At 35.8% G+C, this 22,342-nt stretch overlaps 3 protein-coding genes across 3 annotated transcripts; all 3 read right to left on the bottom strand.

Annotated features, from left to right (window-relative positions):
- Positions 1-7,771: 7,771 nt before the first annotated feature.
- Positions 7,772-11,946, bottom strand: LOC113310959 (probable rhamnogalacturonate lyase B). Its single transcript, XM_026559787.1, has 17 exons — positions 11,804-11,946; positions 11,173-11,325; positions 11,038-11,065; positions 10,867-10,957; positions 10,642-10,766; positions 10,476-10,526; positions 10,271-10,390; positions 10,052-10,171; positions 9,812-9,947; positions 9,566-9,736; positions 9,303-9,464; positions 9,099-9,205; positions 8,911-9,001; positions 8,682-8,823; positions 8,437-8,593; positions 8,118-8,358; positions 7,772-8,017 (listed from the first exon to the last, which is right to left on the bottom strand). The coding sequence occupies exons 2-17, from the start codon at positions 11,291-11,293 to the stop codon at positions 7,772-7,774; spliced, it is 2,109 nt and encodes a 702-aa protein (XP_026415572.1). The 5' UTR covers positions 11,294-11,325; positions 11,804-11,946.
- A 498-nt stretch (positions 11,947-12,444) lies between these two features.
- Positions 12,445-16,196, bottom strand: LOC113310967. Its single transcript, XM_026559794.1, has 7 exons — positions 15,850-16,196; positions 15,350-15,435; positions 15,113-15,232; positions 14,712-14,942; positions 14,466-14,590; positions 13,401-14,287; positions 12,445-12,942 (listed from the first exon to the last, which is right to left on the bottom strand). Exons 1-7 carry the CDS (start codon positions 15,919-15,921, stop codon positions 12,670-12,672), a joined length of 1,794 nt encoding a protein of 597 aa, XP_026415579.1. The 5' UTR covers positions 15,922-16,196; the 3' UTR covers positions 12,445-12,669.
- A 947-nt stretch (positions 16,197-17,143) lies between these two features.
- On the bottom strand, positions 17,144-19,991 carry LOC113356833. The gene is made up of 10 exons (XM_026600061.1): positions 19,933-19,991; positions 19,740-19,790; positions 19,510-19,629; positions 19,274-19,393; positions 18,915-19,050; positions 18,547-18,688; positions 18,306-18,462; positions 18,107-18,223; positions 17,650-17,773; positions 17,144-17,544 (listed from the first exon to the last, which is right to left on the bottom strand). The coding sequence occupies exons 1-10, from the start codon at positions 19,989-19,991 to the stop codon at positions 17,428-17,430; spliced, it is 1,143 nt and encodes a 380-aa protein (XP_026455846.1). The 3' UTR covers positions 17,144-17,427.
- Positions 19,992-22,342: the final 2,351 nt, after the last annotated feature.

The raw sequence follows: 22,342 nt of genomic DNA, 5'->3' as shown, positions 1-22,342 counted from the left end.
AAAAGAGGTGGGAATCTATATTTAACTCTCTAGTAATTATTGTTGTTTTCTTTTACCAAAGTTTATGTTTAACAAATCGGTCCGCGAGTGATAACACCGAAGGAGTCACTATCCATCCACAAAAAACCCGTCAAAACAAAAGTAACACAAAAACCCCAAAAAATAAAATTTTGATGAAACCAAAATTTGGTTTCATCGTAAAATTTGATGAAACCTCGTAGAATTTGACGAAACCAATTTTTGGTTTCATCATAAAATTTGATGAAACCAATTTTGAAATTTGGGGTTTTTGTATCCATTTTTTAAAATTTTGGGGTTTTTGTATAATTTAGTTTAAGATGGAGTTTTAATGAATCCCAACATTTGAGTGGGGTTTTTGTACCACAAGTTTGGTCACCTTGGGTTTTTATGACTAGTTTTGTTAACAAATTCATGTTGTCTGATTGTGTATTCCATGCATTGTTTTATTTAAAATTACGAAAGTACTGTTGACTCTTTTAATCTTTCCATCGTTTGGAAAGAATCTGTAATGCTTTGTTTTTCTCTGTGAATTGTTTGGGAAATAAGAATTTCCATTTGATTGCTTGGAAAATAAGATTTTCCATCTGTGTTATATAGGGTACTTCTCCTTCATTTACTGGTGCGGGATGAGTCACCATATTTTTATTTAGGTGCGGGACGAGTCACCATATTATTATCTAGGTGCGGGACGAGTCAGCATATTATTTAGAAGGAGTTAGTTCCGTATACATGATTGTTTACCTCTGTGAATTAGTTGTGTTTTAGTGTTAGGAAAAACTTGAATTGTTTTCAAATCATTTTCAATGATTACTTGAAAGTTAAATGTTTATTCCTACGGGGCACCCGTTTTAGGTGATGTGCTCACCCATTCCCACTTTCAGTTTCAGAGACAGATCAGAGTTGCGCAGCAAAAGCTTCAAGGGTTGATTTCCTTAGTCGGATAACTTCTACTATGTTTATTATATTGCTTATTGTCTTTGTGAACCAAATGACTATTGTATATGTATCATTTGAGAGGAATTCTGGTATGTATATATTTCTGAGCGGGGCTAGTTTTGGGTTAATTTTTGTAGCAGATTTATTAATTGATTGTTTAAGTATATGATTTAGTTTTCTAGTTCCTCTATATTTAGTTAATCTTTTGGATTAGTCAGCTGCTAGTTTTGGGGGCGCTACAACCAGTGAGCAACTGCCCGAGCGAAATGATAAATTTCTGGTCATTCAATTGATCAGATGAAAACCATTTAGGTTAAAGAGAATAAGAAGGTTCTGATCCAGGTGGAACGGATAATGTAAAGCCTTTGCGCTCGAATTCAGATTTCAATGTCTTAAACTCTTTAGCGTTCTTCCAACTTGGTTTAAGTAGCATTTTTAGAATGGGAATGTAAATAAAGCGACAAAAGTCGAAAAGTCAAGACTAATCAGGATGATGATCAAGATGATCAAGAAGATGATGAAGAGTAGAGTCAAAAAGAAAATGAAAACAGGATTGGTGGTATAACTAGAAGAAAGTGTGAACTAAATAATAATGAAAAGGAAGAATGAAAGGTAGACTACTGAAAGAGACGAGCAGCAGCAGAAAACAAAAGTTGCATAGAAAAGAAAAGCTTGAAAGAGAGAAGTAAAAAGAAGGAAAGAAAAGCGTAAGATAATAAATAAAAGATTTTATCCCGGTTACCAGGATATCCCTCTCAAAGCATTGATTAGAAACGTATGGATATGAGGAGGCGGTTAATAAAGGCGCGTCATATTGCAAGTGACGGAAACAACACGTGTAGATTAATATGCCGAGAATCCGGATAAAGTAACAATTAAGAGGAATATGAAAAGATGAACCTGTGCGGCAAAATAAATCAAAATTTCTCATTCCGCTCTCTTTACGAAAAGAACAATATGAGAAGAGGCAAAATGTGGGTACAAAATACCGCACACTCGTTTAGTATGTGAGGTAACTCCATAAGTGATAAGCGAATACGATCATATATAATATATTCAAGATGACGAACCAGATCATGTCATCTAATCAGGAGTAAGGTGTGAAGATCTGTGCGGTAGTAAAGAAACCGTGCGGCAATGAAATCCCTATGCGACAGTGACGCACGTCTGATCCCAAATAAGGGGCTTTATTAGTTGTCCTATATAAGGGGTCGATCATCTTTGTAAAAGAGAGATCTTTTTAGAGAGCTTGGACAAGATATTTAGGAGAGAAAAAGATTATTTGCTCCCCAAGTCAGAATTTTCTCGTATATTTGTACTTGTTCTAAGATTTTAATAAAAGTTCTTGAGATTCTTATGATGACTTCTTAGATTATTCTATAGATTTTACTGAGTATGTAGTTGTGAGATTTCTCGCAACTACACACATCAAAATGATTGTGTTCATTATAGGAGAACCACTTCAAAAACAGAGCATGGAGTTTAGCCTTGGAATTGACAATATCTGCCATCACCTTAAAAGCTTCACAATACTTTTTAAATGCCGAAGTAAAAGCAGTATTAGGAGGTTTTGAGCTGAATAGGCTTACCATACTCCCCAGTATCTGACTCAATTGTGTAGCAGCTCGTGCTGGTGCACCAGTTGCTGGCAAATATTTGGTAGCCAAATAAGCAAATTTTATAGATGATTGAGCGGATATAAGAAGAATCCAAGTCGCTATTAACAATAGAAGAAGATTTCACAAGAACACCACAAAGAGATTTTTTGCATTTTTCAAGGGAAAAGTGAAAGGTTGTTTCAGCCGTTCTTTTGAGTAATTATATAACATATAATAATAATAATATGCTTACCCTAATCAAAACTAGTCATAAAAATCCAAGGTGATCAAACTTGTGGTACAAAAATCCCACTCAAATATTGGGATTCATTAAAACTCCATCTTAAACTAACTTATATAAAAACACCAAAATTTTAAAAACTTGATGCAAAAACCCCAAATTTCAAAATTGGTTTCATCAAATTTTATGATGAAACCAAAAATTGATTTCATCAAAATTTTATTTTTTGAGGTTTTTGTGTTACTTTTGTTTTGGCGGGTATTTTGTTGATGGATAGTGACTCCTTTGGGGTTATAACTCGCGGATCGTACCCTAATATCAGAAAAATAATACTACGTACATTTCCATAAATGCTACATCATTCTGGGGAAAACTTATATTAACATATTTTTGATGAGGTTTATTGAAAAATGTATGCTTCAAATTAAGTTAAATGGACTGATAGCTAGGCAATTCTATCCCTTACCAAAATTATTATAAGATATGGTATACATGTACCAAAGTCTAGTACATGTATATTTACGATATGAGTAATTAAAACTAACTCCCGTGAATACCATATCTTCAAACTTCTTATTTTGTCGAGCTTATATTTACGCACGCCGTTGTTAAATGTTCAAAATGTGGATTAATTTCTTTAGTTTTCAATGGAATCAATTATTTCTAGGAAAAATGGGTCATTTGTCCAAAAAATTTTAAAACATGGTTCAAATGGACGAGTAAAAATTAGTATGGGTGAAATGGACAAAAAAAAATAACAAGGATGAAACTGGATTCATCGCGGCTTAAACTTAAAAAAATAACAAGGATGAAACTGGATGCATCCTGATATAAATTAAAAATAAGAAAAAATATTTGAAAATGGGTAGGATGAAACTGGTTACATCCTGGCTATTTTTATATTTTTGTCCATTTGAACAGTATCTTTTTAATTTTTGTCCATTTAAACAGTATCAAAATGTACAAGTCTTTTTCACTCAAAAATTATTGATTTTGGTCTTTTTAACCAATTTTGTGTTGTTTCTAAGCATATCGAGGAACAGAAGTAATGTAAACCTTGCTTGTTTTCTAACTTCACACGGTTTGAAATAGAGAATATTAAACAAAAATGGATATGGTAATCACAAAATTGATCAATTAGCCCTAAAACAATAATTCCTGGATGAAAAAAACACGTGGAGTTTTATACTGTTTGAATGAACGTGAATTAAAAAGATACTTTTCTATTAACGATTTTGGGTAATCTTCCCAGAAAAATAAAATTAAAAACAAAAATTTTACCTGGAATATCCTACCACCACCAATTACTTGTAATCATTCATACTATACAACCAATTCCTTAGTCACGTATCCATCTATCGAACCATGGCTAATAACTGCACCACCAACACACTCATCACCACATTTCAACACAATTTACCACTCTTTGCATCTTATCATCTCCTCGATTTCAACCACTACCAGCACCTAGTTCCTTCCTCAAGCACGACCACTTTTTGCAGCTTCAATCACCTCAACCACACTAAGAAACATAACCATCTAACCCATGTCTTCTTAATAACCGCAACCACCACCACTACATCGACAATACCGACTCACTGGGAAACCCACTGGTAGACACCAGATTCCAGTTCAATCCATATGTTGCCAGGATTTCTTCTCCGGCCTATATCCCTATTTTCTCAATTACAGCATAACTCATTCACTTCAATTCTTCTCAGATGCATTCCTTGTTGAACAGAGACCACCAACCCATGAAAATCATCGATTCCACCTGGAAATCTCCCACACTTTCTGTTTCAAACACAAACCCTCTTCTGAGATCTCATTTCTTCATAATTTATTCATAATTCATTCATACGAACTCATTTCTTCTCTATTCAACAACAAACCCTAAATTCATTTTAACTTTGTAAGATGACCACGAAAGTCTTATTCTCTTGGTTTATTTCTGAAATCAGCAACATCTTATTTGATTTCATTTCACTCATTCCTCATCTTTCCTTTGTTTTTCAACACCGTCAAATCTCAGTTCAAGAACCCATCAATCTCTTCTCCACCGGAACCAAAAACATTTCAATTTTTCTCTAATTCGACACATACAACAAACCCAAAACCTTCTTTGATTCATTGTGGGATCGAATACATTACATACCCAAGTATGAATCACTACCAATCACTCACAACAACAACAGATCCAGCTGACCCAAGTCTGTTTTCCACAGACTGGGTCCAATGAAAATAATATTAATAAGAAAAGTGAAAGGTTGGAAGAATTTGAATCTGATTAATGCAACACATGATGAAATCAGCTTCATCCATTAATAATACAAGATATAATCATTGGTATCCAATAGAAATGCAAGATAAAACCAGTTTCATCCTTGTTTTGAATTTGGATGAAACAATTTTAGCTCAATCCAAAACAGGATGATACCTGTTTCATCCAAGTTAAAAACTGGTTTTCTCCTAGTATAACATGGATAAAGTCAATTTCAGCTCAACCCAAAACAGGATAAAACTGGTTTTCAGCATATAACATGGATGAAAATAATTTCAGCTCAGTTCAAAACAAGATGAGGCCATTTTCATCCTAGTATAACAAGGATGAAAATAATATGAGATCTATAATAAACATGAACTGGATTTCATCCTAGTATAACATGGATGAAATTATTCAAAATAGATTATATCTATGCACAAATCTTTGTAAAATCAACACACAACCAAAAATCTCAATTCTCATGATCATATTCAAACAGGATTCTATATTAATGTTAATCAATCAACATTTTTACCTAAATTTCATTTGTATTTCAACATTTCAATCCAAAAACATGATTTTCCTAAAATTAATATCAAAAACATGAATTAGGGCTAAGAAACTTACGTGTATTCGTCTGTGGGAGAAGATAGAGAAGAGGGCGTATTATGGTTTGTATCATTTTTCTTAACTGTCCATTTCAATTAGACCCCTATGTTATCCGTGCAACCGAACCATATATGAAACTTCTTTGGGAAAACAACCCATTTTCTGTATGATAATTCATTTGTAACAATTATTTCAGGGTAGAGATTGGTTTCTCATTTATGGTTGTTGAGTATAAGTCATCCAGATATACATGAAGAATGCATGTAATCTTAATTGTGTATATATGTATATATATATAAAAATATATATATTTATTTCCAGTCTACCAGGAAGGCTCTAAGTATGTATAACTTAGCTTTCACCGTTCTAAAAAAAATGATGATACATACATAAACGAATCACAATTCATAACCTAGTACACCACTAGGGTTTAAACTCACCTAGAGGAATCATAGTAGTGACATCAAAAGATACTTACATGTCATATTTACAAGTGAGATAAATATCGTAACATTTTCTACGAACATCAAGCTTAGAATGTAAAAACCAAGTAGGATATGATTTTTATTCTATGCAACATTTCTTGAGGTCCTTCCAACATAATATAATCATACATGAAGCCATAAAATGCACTCAAAGTTCTTCCTTATGTTATAAATATTCTATTGGTCGTAAATTACTACTCGAGAAAATGAGCACGTTCTTGAAAACAAAACCTCACTATCTATCAATCATCATTCCAAAGGTTGAAAGTCGGTTGATTTTGAACGGCTGATTTTCAATGTCATAGATGGTAGTGTTATATGTCACGGAATGTGCTAATTTTTAATAGGAACATAGAACTTTAAATAATTAACATCCCAAAAATTTAAATTTCAAATCGATTATGTTTAAAATTTTATTGAGAAATGTGTTGTCCAATATATGAGACAAGGAATATAGAATAATGTGTGTGGATCCTGCCTCGATGAATACCTAAACAATAGTTCCAAAATTATTTGGAATTATTTTTTGAAAAAGTGTGCATCATATCCAATCTTGTTTTGTTGAATTTCTAACCTTACTTATAATCTTTTTAAAAACTAGGTGGATGTGGAAAATGATTATAAACATAATGATGTATTCACTACCGAAATTTAAAAAATATTTTAGCAATAAAACTCAAAAATTAAATACAAAAACCCAATTAAATCATCTAAACTTCACATCAAGATTCAAAAACTGCCATATCAAATACTTCTGAAAAAGTTAAAATAAATCCTCTAGAAATCCTAATTATATATAGTATAATGTCTTGTTTGATGATGCTCCTTTAAAAATCGATATCTGGTTTATTTTTCAAAACTAGATGGACTAACTTGTGCAAGTACTAGACATCAAATTGATGGACTCATAGAAATCAATTTCCTCGGACATCTTATTTTCAACTCTATATGAGGCAAAATGTTTTATACCTGGTAAATTTTCTATTAAGATTTCCGACCGAATCAATTATTCCCGCATATACCTATATATATATATATGATCGCATGTGTACATGTGAACCTTGTTTATTTTCTAATTTCATACTATTTGAAATGGAGAATATTGAGCACAAAATGAGCATGGCAGTTTATTTGTTGCAAATGTTCCTAGTGTTATTTTTTAACTTTATGATATTTAGTGTTGAGTCTAACTGTCAAATTCTTACGAATCATCTTTTCAAAAAAAAAAAAAAAAAAATCCTACGAATCATATGTATGGGCCATGTCATACCTCGGGTAACATACCATAAAAATCAAATTCAAAAATTAAAAATGACCTCACATCTAACTCAGACAGAGTAAGACGTCAACTCAAATTCAGTTCCTGCGTCCTATAATATAAACCATCCTTTTTGGATCACAAGCTGCAGCCTGTAAGTATAACATAACTTTCACCTTTACAACAAGACATAAATGCAAACCTACACACCACCAGGCTTTAAACTCCCCTAGGGCGTCATAGTAATGAGCAAACATATACTTAAAAGTTTATATTTACAAGTAAGATAACAAAACTGTGGTAACATCCTACGAACATCCGGTTAAGCATGTAAAAACCAACTCGGATATGTTTTTTCTTCTATGCAACATTGCTTGGAGGACCTTCCAACCGAATATAATCATACATGAAGCCATAAAATGCGCTTGAAGTTCTTGTTTGTGTTAGAAATATTGTATTCTGGCCTGGGCGAAGTAGATTTCCTGGTACGTCGACTGTGTATAACCAGTACAACCCGTGAATTCCATGTCTTGCAATTGCATTGTCTTTTCCTATTCTGCCAGTTGTGAAGAGAGGTTTTGCTGCTTTTTGGTCATTCACACGAACCTATTATACATTGACAGGTGAGTTAGTGACCCGAGAAAATATTGAGTGAGCGTCGTAAGACTATATCGAAAGAACTTTTGGACTTCGGGATATAGTATACCTGTAATTCTGCATAAGTAGCAGACGCAAGTGCTAATCGGAGTTTATAAGTTCCAGATGGTAAGATTTTGTTGATTTTGAACACAATGCTCCATGTTGTTGGTACACCTTTGTTGCCTAGTTTCCTTGGGACGTGCGCGTAGAACCAATCTCTCTGGTGCTGGCTAACACCAATTGTAAAGACTAGATCTCTTGTTGGATACATTTCTGAGTATCGCTCCCATGTTCCATACTGACGGAACCTGTAGACAGAAAGATGTGTTTAGAATAAATCGTTGTTGAACTTAGGCAGCATCGCGTGGGATGGCTTAGCAACTTACCAGTCTTCGCGATTAGCATACAGTTTGTTCATGTATTTTTTATTAGGTTCGGGTACTCGGAATTCAGCTGCAGATCGATCGGGAAAGCCTATCTCCCACAATGTAGGACCAGATCTTGGAGGTTCATACACAAGCTTACCCAAACTTTGTTTAGATCCTGTACAATGTTTCAGTTCATCCTACTAGTAAGATTTCGTCAGAACTTGAGAATGGAATATAACATACGAAATGAGAAAAATCAAAACCTGGGGATATCTTAATGATAACGTTGTGCTTAAAATCTCCAATAAAACCAGGAACCCATGCAAAAAGATTATATTCTCCGGCACGAACATTTGGGATCAAAAATGATCCATCAGCATTGGCTTTAGTCCAAAACTGATAGCCCTGAAAGAACCCAGGAATTACTACATTTCATTTCATTTGCTAACAAGACGTCGATTAAAGTTTCATAAGGCCGAAATGTATAAAAACCTTGCACTCCCTTTGCCAAGATCCAACGTCTCCCGGGGGAGCTAAACCAACATAAGCAGATTTTCCAGCAATGTCACGCTGGTTAACGTACCTAATGGAAAAATTCTTGACATGTGAATTAATTGATTAAACGAGTTTCACTTAAGCTACATCTGAAAATGTTAAAGGAGACATGAGATGATTCATACCTATCCCGGACTAACAAGCTGCCAGTAACAGTACCCCTTTGATCTGAGGCTGGAAAGTCAGCCGAAGCAGGGAAACTGTAAGGCCAACTTTTGATTTCCTTTGCCAACTGAAACAACATGTATTACGGGGATGTGGCGAAACTCTCTTAAGCATGTATATTATATTTAGTGTAGACAAAAGTAAGAGCATAGAGACGATGAAACCTGAGCTTTCGCATCTTCCCAGAGTGTTGTAAAGACATCCTTTTTTGCTTCAGGAGCTGAGTTAACATACACAAAAACCGGGCCAAAAACCTTTTTCCACGGTTCTCCATTTTCGAATTTCGGTGCTAGATCCTCTCCAGTGTAATGATTACTAATAAACATCTGAATAACAATCACAAATCCATGTATGAAGATGCTTTTCTTAGAGTGGGAAGACTAAGATGTATGATCGAGATAGACAAAGAGATCCGAATGATGCTTACTGCAAGACTTATAGGGCCTGCATGGGAGGTGAGGTCTTGTTTGTGAGGGCCACCTGCGCGGAACTCATTACTTGCTGCAATCATCCATAATCCTATTGGCGGATTTGCACTAATCCATCCGTGTACCCCAGTATCTTTGTTCTCAGTGGAATACTGGTACTTATCATCTACCTGCACCATAGATCAAACACAAATTTACTAAACCAAAAATATTCTATATATGCCTCCGTCATGCAGCTTATTTACCTCTCCTTTATGAGCTGGATTGACTGGATCTGTTAACAGAACAGCTTCCGGGTAGGCTAAAGGTTGACCTTTCTGACGATCTTGGTACGCAGGCATCTCTCTCTGCCTTGTATCTGTTATGGTCATGTGGTGAAACCTAGGCGGCATTTTAAAGTGCAGAGAGTGAACAAGTTGATGCAACAAAAAACTCAAAACATGTTTATCCGAGTTCAAAAAACTTCATAAGGTAGAGTCATTTACTTGTCTTCGCTGAGCTTGAAAGCAATCCTGGCTTCTGCAATGCTAAGCTCGGGCCAACCTTTCAAACGTTCAAAAATAGCGTACGTATAGAAACCCGAAGAATCCTTCAGCATAACAAACCTAGATGTTTGCACAAAAAACATGTACTAGTTACTACTCGTAGAGGTATAATCAACATAATGTTGTATATAGATAAACAAAGGGTCATTAGATACATACCTTTTATCTACATTAACAGGCATGACTTTGCCTTTAAGAGAAGTATCCCAACTCATCGTAAATGAAACTTCGATTTGGTTCTCATTTTGTACTACAACCTTAAATGTTGTTGTCCTCAACCTACAAACATATTATATTACGTTGGTCCCAAACCAGAGGGAGCTACATATATTTAATATCACATTGGTCTAAAAAGAGAGATTACTTGTCCGTCGTCCCATTTTTCCCTGGGTCTCCCCATACAACATCCCAGTACCTAATTGGCGAATTGATAGATTAGTTAGCGAAGTGTTGAACGTGATATCTTATACAAGAAAACGGTTCATTTGAAGATCATTAGAACTCCAATGAAGAGAACCTTTGTACATTACCCTCTGCTATCTTCTGCGGATCCATGATCGAGTAAGTTACCATCGATGTCCTTGTATTGTATTGCAGTTATTAGACCCTCGGGTTTCGATAAGTTTACTCGAACTATGTTGTTCTCCAACACTACCTGCAGGAAAATTGTCCCATCGATTAATAACTAAGTAATGTTGATTTGATATTCTCTTAGTGAAGTGTTTTGAGGCACTGTAAGTGTTTAATATATGTACGTGTCGTTCTTGAACGAGTAATTGGAGTTTAGAGTTAGATCCACCAATGGTAGTAGCATCTCCCCTAGATGAAGGTCTAGCTTTCCGATGCCTACAATAAATGAAACTTGTATATCGATTTCACATTATAGCAAAAAACGCACATGTGCACGTAATAATGTTTATGCGTACCTTAATGTAGTGTCCATGCCTCCATTTGCTGTATCCAAAACATAAACATGAAGAAAAACAAAAACTGTCATTGATATTGTTGTATCTTGTATACGCCGTATATATGTGACATCACAAGGAAGAAATTCCACATACCGGCAACATTTACTTGAATGTTCTTAGCTAACGAACTTTCGACGGATGTAATAGACAGTAAAAGGATGGAAAGAATTGCTGTTATCGACCGTAACATGGAACTATAGTTCGTCTTCTTCATCTCTTATAAAAAATTCCTACCACCACTTTTACCTGTAATTCTTTCAGATCATCAAATCAGATGTTTAGCAATTAGTAAGACATATGCGCAAAAGGTTAATCAGATGGCTAGTTTTCTCAATGCCGCATGCTTTATTTTCTTGAAAATGTTGGTGAATTAATTAATAGTTATAGAATTCGTTAAACCTATTTATCTTTGTATACAACGATGATTTTGGATAATCTTATGGTTTTATCTCTTCTTGATGTGCCCATGCAAAGAAGGTTATTGTTTAGAATTCTAATTGTATATTGAGGAAAACCAAAACAAAGAGAATGAAAAACCATCTTATTACCTAAACTCTTCTAATTAGCTCTCCAAAAACAAAAAATGTAGGGAATTCAGACTAAATAAATAAAGGGACGGATGCACATTCATGCATAGCCGCCCACAAGAACTTAATAATTATGCAATCAAAATGCAAGATTCAATGATCCAAACACAAATGAAAAGAGCTAGAAAGATGAATACCTTTTTATGATTGTGTTTTTATTTTTGTGAATGCTCAAATGTTTTTCATCAATAATCTGACCTTCATTACTCTTATTTTTTTCTTCATCCTCTCCTTTGGTACTGACGGCAGAGAGGGAGCTTAACACCGATAAAAAAGAGAAAAGAAAATCTATTTCATTTTTGTTAGTACATAATTGCAGCTATATTATTAGTAAAGAATGTGCGTTTACAAGAAAGTTAGTTATAGGCCTTTTATTAGAAACAAAACTTGATACATCTCTTCTTTTTTCTTTGGTAACCATTTTTTGCTCTAATTTTAATAGAGGATCACAAGGGGACTGACAATTTTCTCAATTTAAAATGCTAAGATGAATAGCGGCCTTCCGGGGTGAGGATTATGGTCAGTGGACTATAACCTGGATCATGACCTAATTCAGATTACTTTTCCAAAATAACAAAATTGTCACCCCATTATGTGCATTGCCACCCAAAAAAAAATAGGACTGAACAATGCAGGGGAGATGTATATTGCCGCCCCATAATGGGCATTAGCACCATCGCGTGGAACTGAGCAGGGTACATTCCCTGGATGGACATTGTGTTCTGTATCTATTTCAGTAAAAAATGAAGCGAATGCAAGATTATAATAGTCATGAATAATTGCCTGAACATAAGTTCATTTTCTTTTGTTTTCCTGAACAATGATGCACACCTTAGACCAGACTCAAGACTTTATACAAAACCAGCCTTCTGTGTTGCATAACAAAAACTTCCTGTCAATTTGACTGTAAAAAACATGGCAACAGTTTCAAGTATCTCTGCCTAGCACCAAAAACTATACATACTTTCTAATTCCTCTTCCTAGCTATGCGCTCATATATCTACTACACATCTGCACGCCATCCGATATTTTCATCGTACCTTAGTGTCAACTTCAAACCATTATCATGCTCTTCTTCTTTGGGATCATTTTCATTCGAGACTTCAGTGATCCAGCGTTCCCCATCTTTTACATTTTCAATTTGCAACGGGATTGGGCTTGACGTAGTATCCTGCAGGATCAGATCTTTTGAAACTTCATCAAATTCCTCCTTCACCTTAACTGGAACTGGTTTACAATCCGAGGTAGAATGCATTTCGCGAACAGGATTGGAGACCTGTTGGTGGGAACATTCAGATTGTAAAACTCAATTCTTGTCTAACTCATGAAGTGTTAGATCAAGGACTAATACAGTTAGCACAGAGTTTCACTTGTGTACATCAAAAAGTACAAGGAAAGGTGCTTCGTTTTTCGTTGGTCTTACTGAATGGCATCTTATCAACTAACTTCTATCAGATATAATCCATGTCAACCCATTTTGTAGTAAAAACAAAGAAAAATTTCATATCATTTGGACTAATAGTACCTCCTCGCATACCACTAGCCAAACCAGTGGTGAGTTCATAAACATGTGGGTGCACCAGGCCTATCCTCATACTCGATGATCAGAATCTCTCACAGTTTGTTCAGCAGGTACAGTTGGAGTTCAAGTATCATTTTTGAAAAAGATTCCTAACTAGCAATGAGTAATACATACACGAAGAGAAACTTAACTTGACGAGTTTAGGTGCATACCTGATGATTTCGCAAGAGCAGTTCTGCCTGCTCCAGTGTCTCGGTAACCTTTGCAGGTTTCTGAGGCTGAAAACTCGAGACATGGAGGTACTTAGTAATTGCAGTACCTCTAGCACTTCTCTGCCTTTTTGAAGCCCAAAGAGCAACTGCGTCCATAGTATCAGAAGCTACAAGTTTTTTGTTGGTTTCATCAGAGGAATCACCTCTTTCTTTCCGCTGTATAGGTGTACAAAAACCAGGAGGACCTTCCATGAGTAGAGCAGAATTAGTAGCATAAGAGTCTTCGGTATTTGGTGTCTTAAACCCAGGAGGAGCTCCCGAGAGTAAAGCAGGACTAGTAGCAAATGGTGTCATAAATTCAGGAGGACAATCAAATTCACCAGGTTGCTCTACTTTAGGTGTTAAACCAGGAGGAGTTTCCAAGAGCAAAGCAGGACTAGTAGCATAACCAATGTTGGCTTCTGGTCTCGTAAATCCAGGAGGACGTTCCAAAAGTAAAGAAGGATTAGTAGAATAACCGTCACTGGTAATTGGTGTCAAAAATCCAGGAGGAGAATCGAATTCACTAGGTTGCTCAGTTTTAGGTGTTAACAAAGGCCCTTGATCTCCACCAACTTTTCTTTTTTTCTCCACATGGTAAGAATTTGACAAGTCTGCCTTATCTATTCTCTGATCAGTATTTTCTTCCATGATATCAGTTTCCATTTTGACTGCCATAAGATCATCCCCTTTAAAATTGTTCAGTGAGTCTTTATTGGTACCATAGTCATTGTTGCATAAAGCAGGGCTGACAGTTTTGTGCTGATTCCTAACCGAAGCTTGAGAAGAAGAATAGCGTTGTCCCACAGACTGAAAAACTCCCCATAGGAAGACTTGCTTGTTGATTCCTGCTCAAAATAGACAAGAACAGTCTGAGCATATGCGCATGAACACCCACGTAGATTACAATATATCCCGAGTCACATTCTTTAAGACGGACAATATTTTTTCCTATTCAAACATCTAAATTTATCTATTTAAGCAGATGTGCATTTTCATGAAATATCAAACAACCAAAGAACTCACTCTGAGAATTGGCAGGCAATTGTTTGGAGGAAAATATCAGCAACTCGCAACCATTCAAAGAGCTCTGTATGGCTGAATCCCTCGTCGTGAGTACATTTGAAAGCAAATAATAGGCCTTACTGAATCTACAAAGAAAGGAGAACAAGAACATAACTCACTTCTCAAATCCAAAAAAAAAAAAAGGAAATCGAAATTTCAAATGGCAAAATTGAAACCAGAAATTTAGATGTAAATGGTAAACCAAACCTCTCATTATCACCGGGGAGAAAATAAAGGGCAATATCATCCACAGTAGGAGACAATCTGTTGAGTTCCTCTGGCCACACATCGGCACGAGGATACAACTTTAACTGTAGCACATTGGGCATTGCATTTGCAACCTCATAAACTTTGCGACGAACTTTCCATGAAAGATGAGCTTGTAGTCCTTCATAGGTTCCACCCAGAAGAACTGAATCGAGAATTTCAAAGCTTCCCCTGTCAAATTATTAACAAACCAAACATTCTATTAGTCCATATTACGATATTAAAGCTTCACAACTACGGAAACATACACACGAAAGTCTCAATTTGTACTTAAATCCTCTGCAAGACAGGTACTTCTCCGTAATGAAACAAACAAGGCCATACAGAAATGCAATACTCACTTCCATGTAGCATGAATAGCAAGCTGATCTGGAAGCTCCTGCTGGAAACTCAACAAGGTCTTACATTCTTCGCAATACCATTTTTCTGAAACTGTCCCAAGCTTCTTATGCAGGCAATAGCTAACAATAAGAAACGGAGTAGCACATTCAGAACAATAGTATCTCAAATATTACAAATGCAAGTAAGAAACAATAGCTGCCGTAGTTGAAGACAATTGCAAAATTGAGAGCACATACAGATGCACATGAGAGACCTTGCAAATGCAACAGGTCACACAGATATCTGGATTGGCCGACTCCCCACAAAAATGGCATGGCCGGTTCTGCAAAATGAAGAGATAACAATGAGATTGATGTTTGCAAATTGCAATCTCTACATTAGGTTCCAATTGATTATAGCAAAATCCCGAATCATGTACCCAAATTCGTCATGTGCACTTGAAAATAACAAAAATCACAAGTAACACAATCGCATTGCAGAATCCCAAAACAGAAAAATTCCCATCCACAAGCAGATTCAAAACACAACCAATTGCATCAGAGAAAAAATCCCCAAATATTTTTGAAAAATTAAGAAATTAAACCCATAAAAAACCCTTTTTTTCTTAAACTCAAACAGACGAGAAAAGTAAATGCCATAATAATCATACCCAGACACTCAATAACTGCAAATATCACTAGATTTAAAAAATCAGAAAAGGGTTTTATAATAATGGATAACAAGATGAAAAACTCACCGATTTTGACGGAAATTTCTTTCCTTTTGCAGAGGAAGAAGATGATAATGACAAGAACCCAAGAGACTCCATTCCAAGAGGCAAAGAAACAAACAAAGAAGCAAAACCCTTTCTTCTAGAGCTCCCAACAAAGAAAAAAAGAGAAAAGAAACTAGAAAAACAGAGAAACCCCTTTGAGAATAAAACAGAGGAGGAGGAAGAAAAAAACTGAAAAGGGAATGTGGGGGGTGTGGGTTACAGTACAATTGACAGTGATGATATCATGATGCTTCCTCTTCAAGTCTGTCAGGAACCCATTTTTCTGATGGACAGTGAAAACAGACCTGAGTTTAGCATTTAGTGGGAGAATCAAAACGTTTTGTTTGTTTTGTTTCTGAGGAAATTTCAGAGCTACAGAGGAAAACTTACTGTAATTTCCCTTCAATGGAAAAATAATCTTGACTAAAATATACGGTTTAGATTTTGTCCACATCATACTAAAGAATTCTTGGCCGTCCGATGATTTCGGTTCGCTTTTGGTTTTCTGCGTGTGCGAATGGGAAAATGTGGGTAGGTTCTCGGGGTGCCAGATTTGAGCCATGTGGCTAAAGATTTTTCAAGTCACTAGGAAATCGTAGCCTGTTTGGTTACCATCCAGAAGTTAGTTTGACTAATGTTAAAAGTCACAAAACTCAAAAGTTGGTTTGAAAATTGAATTTGAGTATGATTTTTAGAAGCAAAGAAAAATGTTAATTTTTTGTATTGGGAAAATAAAAGTTCTTTTGTTTCTTGTAAATATTAAATTTATATATCGATATTTGGATCGCAGAGGTATAAAGATTCTCCTAAATCGCTATGAATGTGTTCTTGGATGCTCGGTGGGAAGTAAGTTTTTGATTTAATCAAGTCGAAGAGTCCAAAATTAATTCGGGTTATTTCTGAAAAAGTGATTTGAAAATTATTTCAGCTTCTTAAACATCCATATAGTTGTGTTCAAGGATTCCCGGATGTGAGTCATGTGATTGCCAGATGTGAGTCATGTAACTAAAGTCACTAGGAAATTGGAGTCTACTTGGTTAAGAAACAGCTCTTTTGCCTCTGGTAAATATTCAACTTAGAGATCGATTTTTGGGTCTCGGAGGTATACGATGCTCTTAACGTGTTTGGATATCGTGTGGGAAGTAATTTTTCGACTCAATTGAGTCGAAAAGCCAAAAGTTAATTCAGAATATTTCTTAAAAAGAAGTTTTTATAAAGGATTTGAGAATTACTTCAGCTTCTTAAACACCCATTTAGTTGTGTTCAAAGAAGGAAAAAACTAAAAAGAATCACAAACTTATTTGAAATTTGAAGGTCATATACAGATTACCAAGGGAGCCAGTCTCGGTAGTATTGAGGAGATTCTTTTCTACCCCTGGTACCGAGTCTGACTCGGTAACGTTTTTTACTTATTACAACAAGAGAGGTGGTCATGACAACATGATGCCACCAGGTCCTTCCAAGCGAATGTAATCATACATGAAACCATTGAATTTCAATATTCTTTCTAGTGTTAAGAATATTGTGTTTTCGCCTTGGCGAAGTAGATTACCTGGTATGTCAACTGTATATAACCAGTAGAGACCACGAATGCCGTGTCTTGCAATAGCATTGTCTCTTCCTAATCTTCCAGTTGTGAAGAGGGGCCTTACTTTTTTTATCGTCATTCAGACCAACCTATTAGTACATTGATATGAGTAATTAACTAACACTGAGAAAACATTGAATAAGACGCCGTGAAATTATGTCAAAAGAATTCTTTGAACTGGGGATGTGGTTTACCTGTAATTCAGCATAAGTAGCAGATGCAATTGCTATCCGAAGTTTATATGTTCCGGATGGTAAGACATTGTTGATTTCGAATACAATGCTCCATGTTGTTGGAACATATTTGTCACCCAGTTTCCTGCACAGTGTGTAAAATCAAAAGATATATGACTTCATTAACTGAAATCCTCGGAAAGTGATCTGTTCAAGAAATCCTGCAGATCATGTATAATCTAGTATTTTATGCTTCCGAAGATCAAAACTTGATACCTTTAACATATTGGGTAATTGATAGTCTCCTAGTTTTGATGTCTCAAAAAAAATCAGGTCCGTTTACTTTAAGTAGTCTAAAGGTGCAAAAAAAATCGGATAACGGTGAAGCTGAAGAAAATTTTATCAATTAATGCTGCTAAGGTTGTACGAACGACAAAGATTAGAAGTTGAACAGTGTGGCAATGGTGAATAATCCAACCTTGGCACGTGCGCGTAGAACCAATCTCTCTGGTGCCGGCTAACACCAATAGTGAAGATGAGATCTGTAGTTGGATACATTTCTGAGTACTGCTCCCATGTCCCATACTGCCGGAACCTGTACACGGAAAGATAAGGTGTTTATGATAAAATGTTGAATTTACTGATGCAGCATCATCAGGAATGAAGTAAAAACTTACCAGTCTTCACGATTAACAAACAATTTGATCATGTATTTTTCATCAGGTTCAGGCACCCGGAACTCAGCTGCAGATCTATCAGGAAAGCCTATCTCCCACAATGTTGGACCAGCTCTTGGAGGTTCATATACAACCTTACCCAAATCCTGATTGATTCCTGTTACTTTCCAATTCGCCCTATTAGCAAGATTTCTTCAGAACTCAAGAATGGAATAGAAGATACGTAATGAGAAGTTGAAACCTGGGGATATCTTAATGCTAATGTTGTGCTTAAAATCTCCATTAAAACCAGGAACCCGTGCAAAAAGATTATATTCCCCGGCACGAACATTTGGGATCAAAAACGATCCATCCATGTTGGCTTTAGTCCAAAACTGATAGCCCTGAAATAAATGACACACAACAATTACTAAAATTTCATTGATTAACAAAACATTGTCTAAATGTTTAATAAGACGGCCATGTATAAATAACCTTGCATTCTCTTTGCCAAGATCCAACATCTCCTGGGGGAGCCAAACCAACATAAGCAGAATTACCGGGAATGTCAAGCCGGTCAATGTACCTAATGGAAAAGTCTAGAAGAGTTAATTAATCTAGTTAATGTACCTCTCCTTTATGAACTGGATTGACTGGATTTGTTAACAAAACTGCTTCAGGATAGGCTAAAGGTTGACCTTTTTGGCGATCCACGTAAGCAGGCATCTCTCTTTGCATTGTATCTGATACGGTCAGGTGGTGAAACCTGGCCATTTTAAAGTGCAGCGAGTAAAACAAGTTCAGCCGAGTACAAGAACAACACAAGGGAGATTGAATTACATAAACCTGGCCACATTTTAACTGTGGGCAGGGTTCTTTTGAGGGCAACCAACTCCAAATATGCAAATTGGGAGAATGTATATTCAATTTTGGAGGTTTACTGGCTGAAGGCTTATGTAACAAATAAAACAAAAGGGAGATTGAATTACATGTCTGATCTGAGATTGAAAGCAACCCTGGATTCTTCGAGGTTTAACTCTGGGAATTCTCTCCGATGATCCAAAATTGTGTACGTATAGAAACCGGAAGAATCTTTCAACATAATATACCTACATATGATTGCCACAAAATTGTATTTCGAGTTACTAATCATGCCACTTGTTTGCGGTAACAACCAAGAGATGTCGAATACAGATCAACAAAAAAAAGTACATTCAATGCATACCTTTTGTCTAAATTCATAGGCGGGCGTTTGCCTTTAAGAGAAATATCCCATTTCCATGAAAAAGAAACTTCAATTTGGTTCTCATTATGTACTATAACATTAAAAGTTGTTGCTTTCAGCCTGCAAAAAAAATCATAATACCATCAAATGGGTCATAATAAAGAACTCAATGGTGAGCCAGATACACATGAAATTCATTCATGGAATGAGCTAAAGAAAGAGATGATTACTCGTCGGAATTCCCTTTATTTCCTGGTTCTCCCCATACAACATCCCAGTACCTAATTGGAATTCAATTAAAAAACAAAAATGAGGATACCAACAATGTTGCATTTAAAGACCACAAGAAGTTTAAAGCATTTATCTCTGCTTGACAATTTGTCGAACACTACAACTACAAACGGGAAAAAAATTTAGATAAACTTTCCAAAAAAACCGTGCTGGTCCACATAGATATTGATGTGCTTTGGAGGGAAATCCATTGACTACCAAGAGGAAAAAATTATGCGAATATCAGATTTGCCTGTTTTTCTATGCTCTCTCATTCAACTTGCCAAAAACTGTAAGAGTTTTTTTTTGTTTTGTTTTGCTTTTTATATGGAATTGGGTTTTCTTACCCTAAAAATAATGAGGGAGGGTCCTCCCACACTCCAATTTTCATATTATCTCGTACTATGGACACTAATTTTTTATATAACAACCAAACTTTGTGTATCTCAAGCTAATATACTTTGTGATATATTCGCCTTCCAAAGTTTTACGGTACCTACTCGTAAAAAAAATGAGCACATTTCCAAGCGTCTAAGTTCAAAAAAAAAATGAGCATTATTATAAAAATCAATGAATTTCGGATCGTTAAAAAGAAGACCAGTAAATGAAGAGGTTTGGTTTTGGAATGAGCGCATTTTTGTGGGGACGTATAGCTTTGCGCGGCGAGCGTATCCCAAAATATTAATTCCAATTATATTTTATCATGAAAATGATTTCTCACAGTGTGAGATATTGTGAATTTAAGAATATGGGAATCCCCACTCAAAAATAATTCTCTCTAAAGCTCCAAGTTCTATAAGTGGATTCCCTTGTCATTAGCCACATTAGCGGACCTCATGGAACAAGTGCAAGGTAGCTAGGAATTTAATAACTATCACCAGGGAAAAAAATTAGGGTACAATAAAAATCAAGATGGCAAAAAAAGAATTTTTATAGTCCATTATCATAAAAATTAATAAGGTTTCGGAGCCAGCTTAAAAGAGTAGGCAACTGTTTATCCTTGTCATGTATCGGCAGTCGGCTCCTCCTCCAAGTGTGTGGGAGGAAAAAAACCTTAGCCAAATATGATGAATTTCAATTTTTTCTCTTCAGACGTAGGAAAGCGACTATAAGTAACTTGATCTACATAATTATATCATTAGTTTTGATTATTTGATTGTTGAGTTTGGTTCGTCGTTTAACCCATACTGCCATAGTGGGCTCAAAATAACCAAATTGTAATGACTTGGCCAACCGCAACTATAAGATGTTATGATCCTTCACATTTAAGATTAGATCCGGAATAATACTCAAAGTCAAGAGCGGAATAGGCGATTTTTCTGGAGGCGTTGACCTGAATCAAGGGATTTTTCTTTTCGTTTTTTTTTTTTTGAAATTTTCCCTGATTTGGATCTTTTTCTGGTTATTTAATGATTTGTGCTGGTTGATTTTGTGTTTATCTCTTGTTTCCATCTCTTTTTCTCATTTCTTTTCACCATGATTCCTAGTCATGTTCATAGTTCTGGGGGGTTAAATTTTGATAATGTAGTCTCTGATTAGATGCTGGAAAGCATATTTCGGAGAATATGTTGTTGAGTGCCAAACCATTTAGTATGGAATGTCAACCAATATCGACTCAGAGGTGAAACTGATGATGAAGTTATAGCGAGAGCTCAGGAGAAATAGTGTAGATGGAAAGGTTCAAATTTCCGGTATGAAGATCATTTCAACATCCTTAAGGTGATGGAAAGATTCAAGCCTTTTGTGAGGCCAGTATCTCCACCACATCTCAGAGACAGTGTATGCCAGTCTTCAACGAACCTCGCCCGTCGTAGATGACGACCAATAATAGGATGAAATTGATTTTGTGGGTATATCTATCTGTAAACCTCACGAGACATAACTCGTGAACGAGTGAAGGCTGGTGGTTTAAAGGCTTGTTGCAAGGGCGAAGTGTAACTGTATTTTCAACGAAACTGAATTAAAAATAACTTATTTACTATTGTGTAGCCAAATTTCAAACGGTGTACTCTTTTGTGATATATTTATAATATTTGAAAATTAAGTTATTGGGTTTAGCTAAACTCTACGAAGTTCAATCTCCTCACGCAACCTTCATATCCTGACCAGAATGCGAGTTACCATTAACAATGTGAGTTATGTTGTCTGAATGTAAAGGGGTGTAACACAAAAAAAAAGGTCAAACAAATATTTAACACCAGCGATCAATAGTTTGACACCCAGATGGGTTTGCCAAATGGTTAGTCCCGGGAGCCTAACCATTAGACGCCGGAAAGCATATTCTGGGAGAATATGTTGTTGAGCACCAAACCATTGGACGCTAAGGAAGATTTATGAGCGCCTAACCGTTGGTCGCTCATGTGTTGGTTCAAGATAACATCCAAGCAAATGCTTGAATCTTATGTTGAATCGGAGAAAAGACCACACTTTTGTAACGGTTTTTATGTTGAATGTTGAATCTTGAACGACCATAGCACCCATCCTAAAATCAAGCTGTTGATGGAGGTAAATAGTACTTTTATTACCTTAATGGATAAATGTGATAATCATTCCTCTATTGGTG

Source organism: Papaver somniferum, chromosome 1 (genome assembly GCF_003573695.1).
Source record: "Papaver somniferum cultivar HN1 chromosome 1, ASM357369v1, whole genome shotgun sequence".
NCBI classification, from domain to species: domain Eukaryota; kingdom Viridiplantae; phylum Streptophyta; class Magnoliopsida; order Ranunculales; family Papaveraceae; genus Papaver; species Papaver somniferum.
Note: the sequence above shows the minus strand (reverse complement) of the source record. Positions and strands in the feature narration are given on the sequence as shown.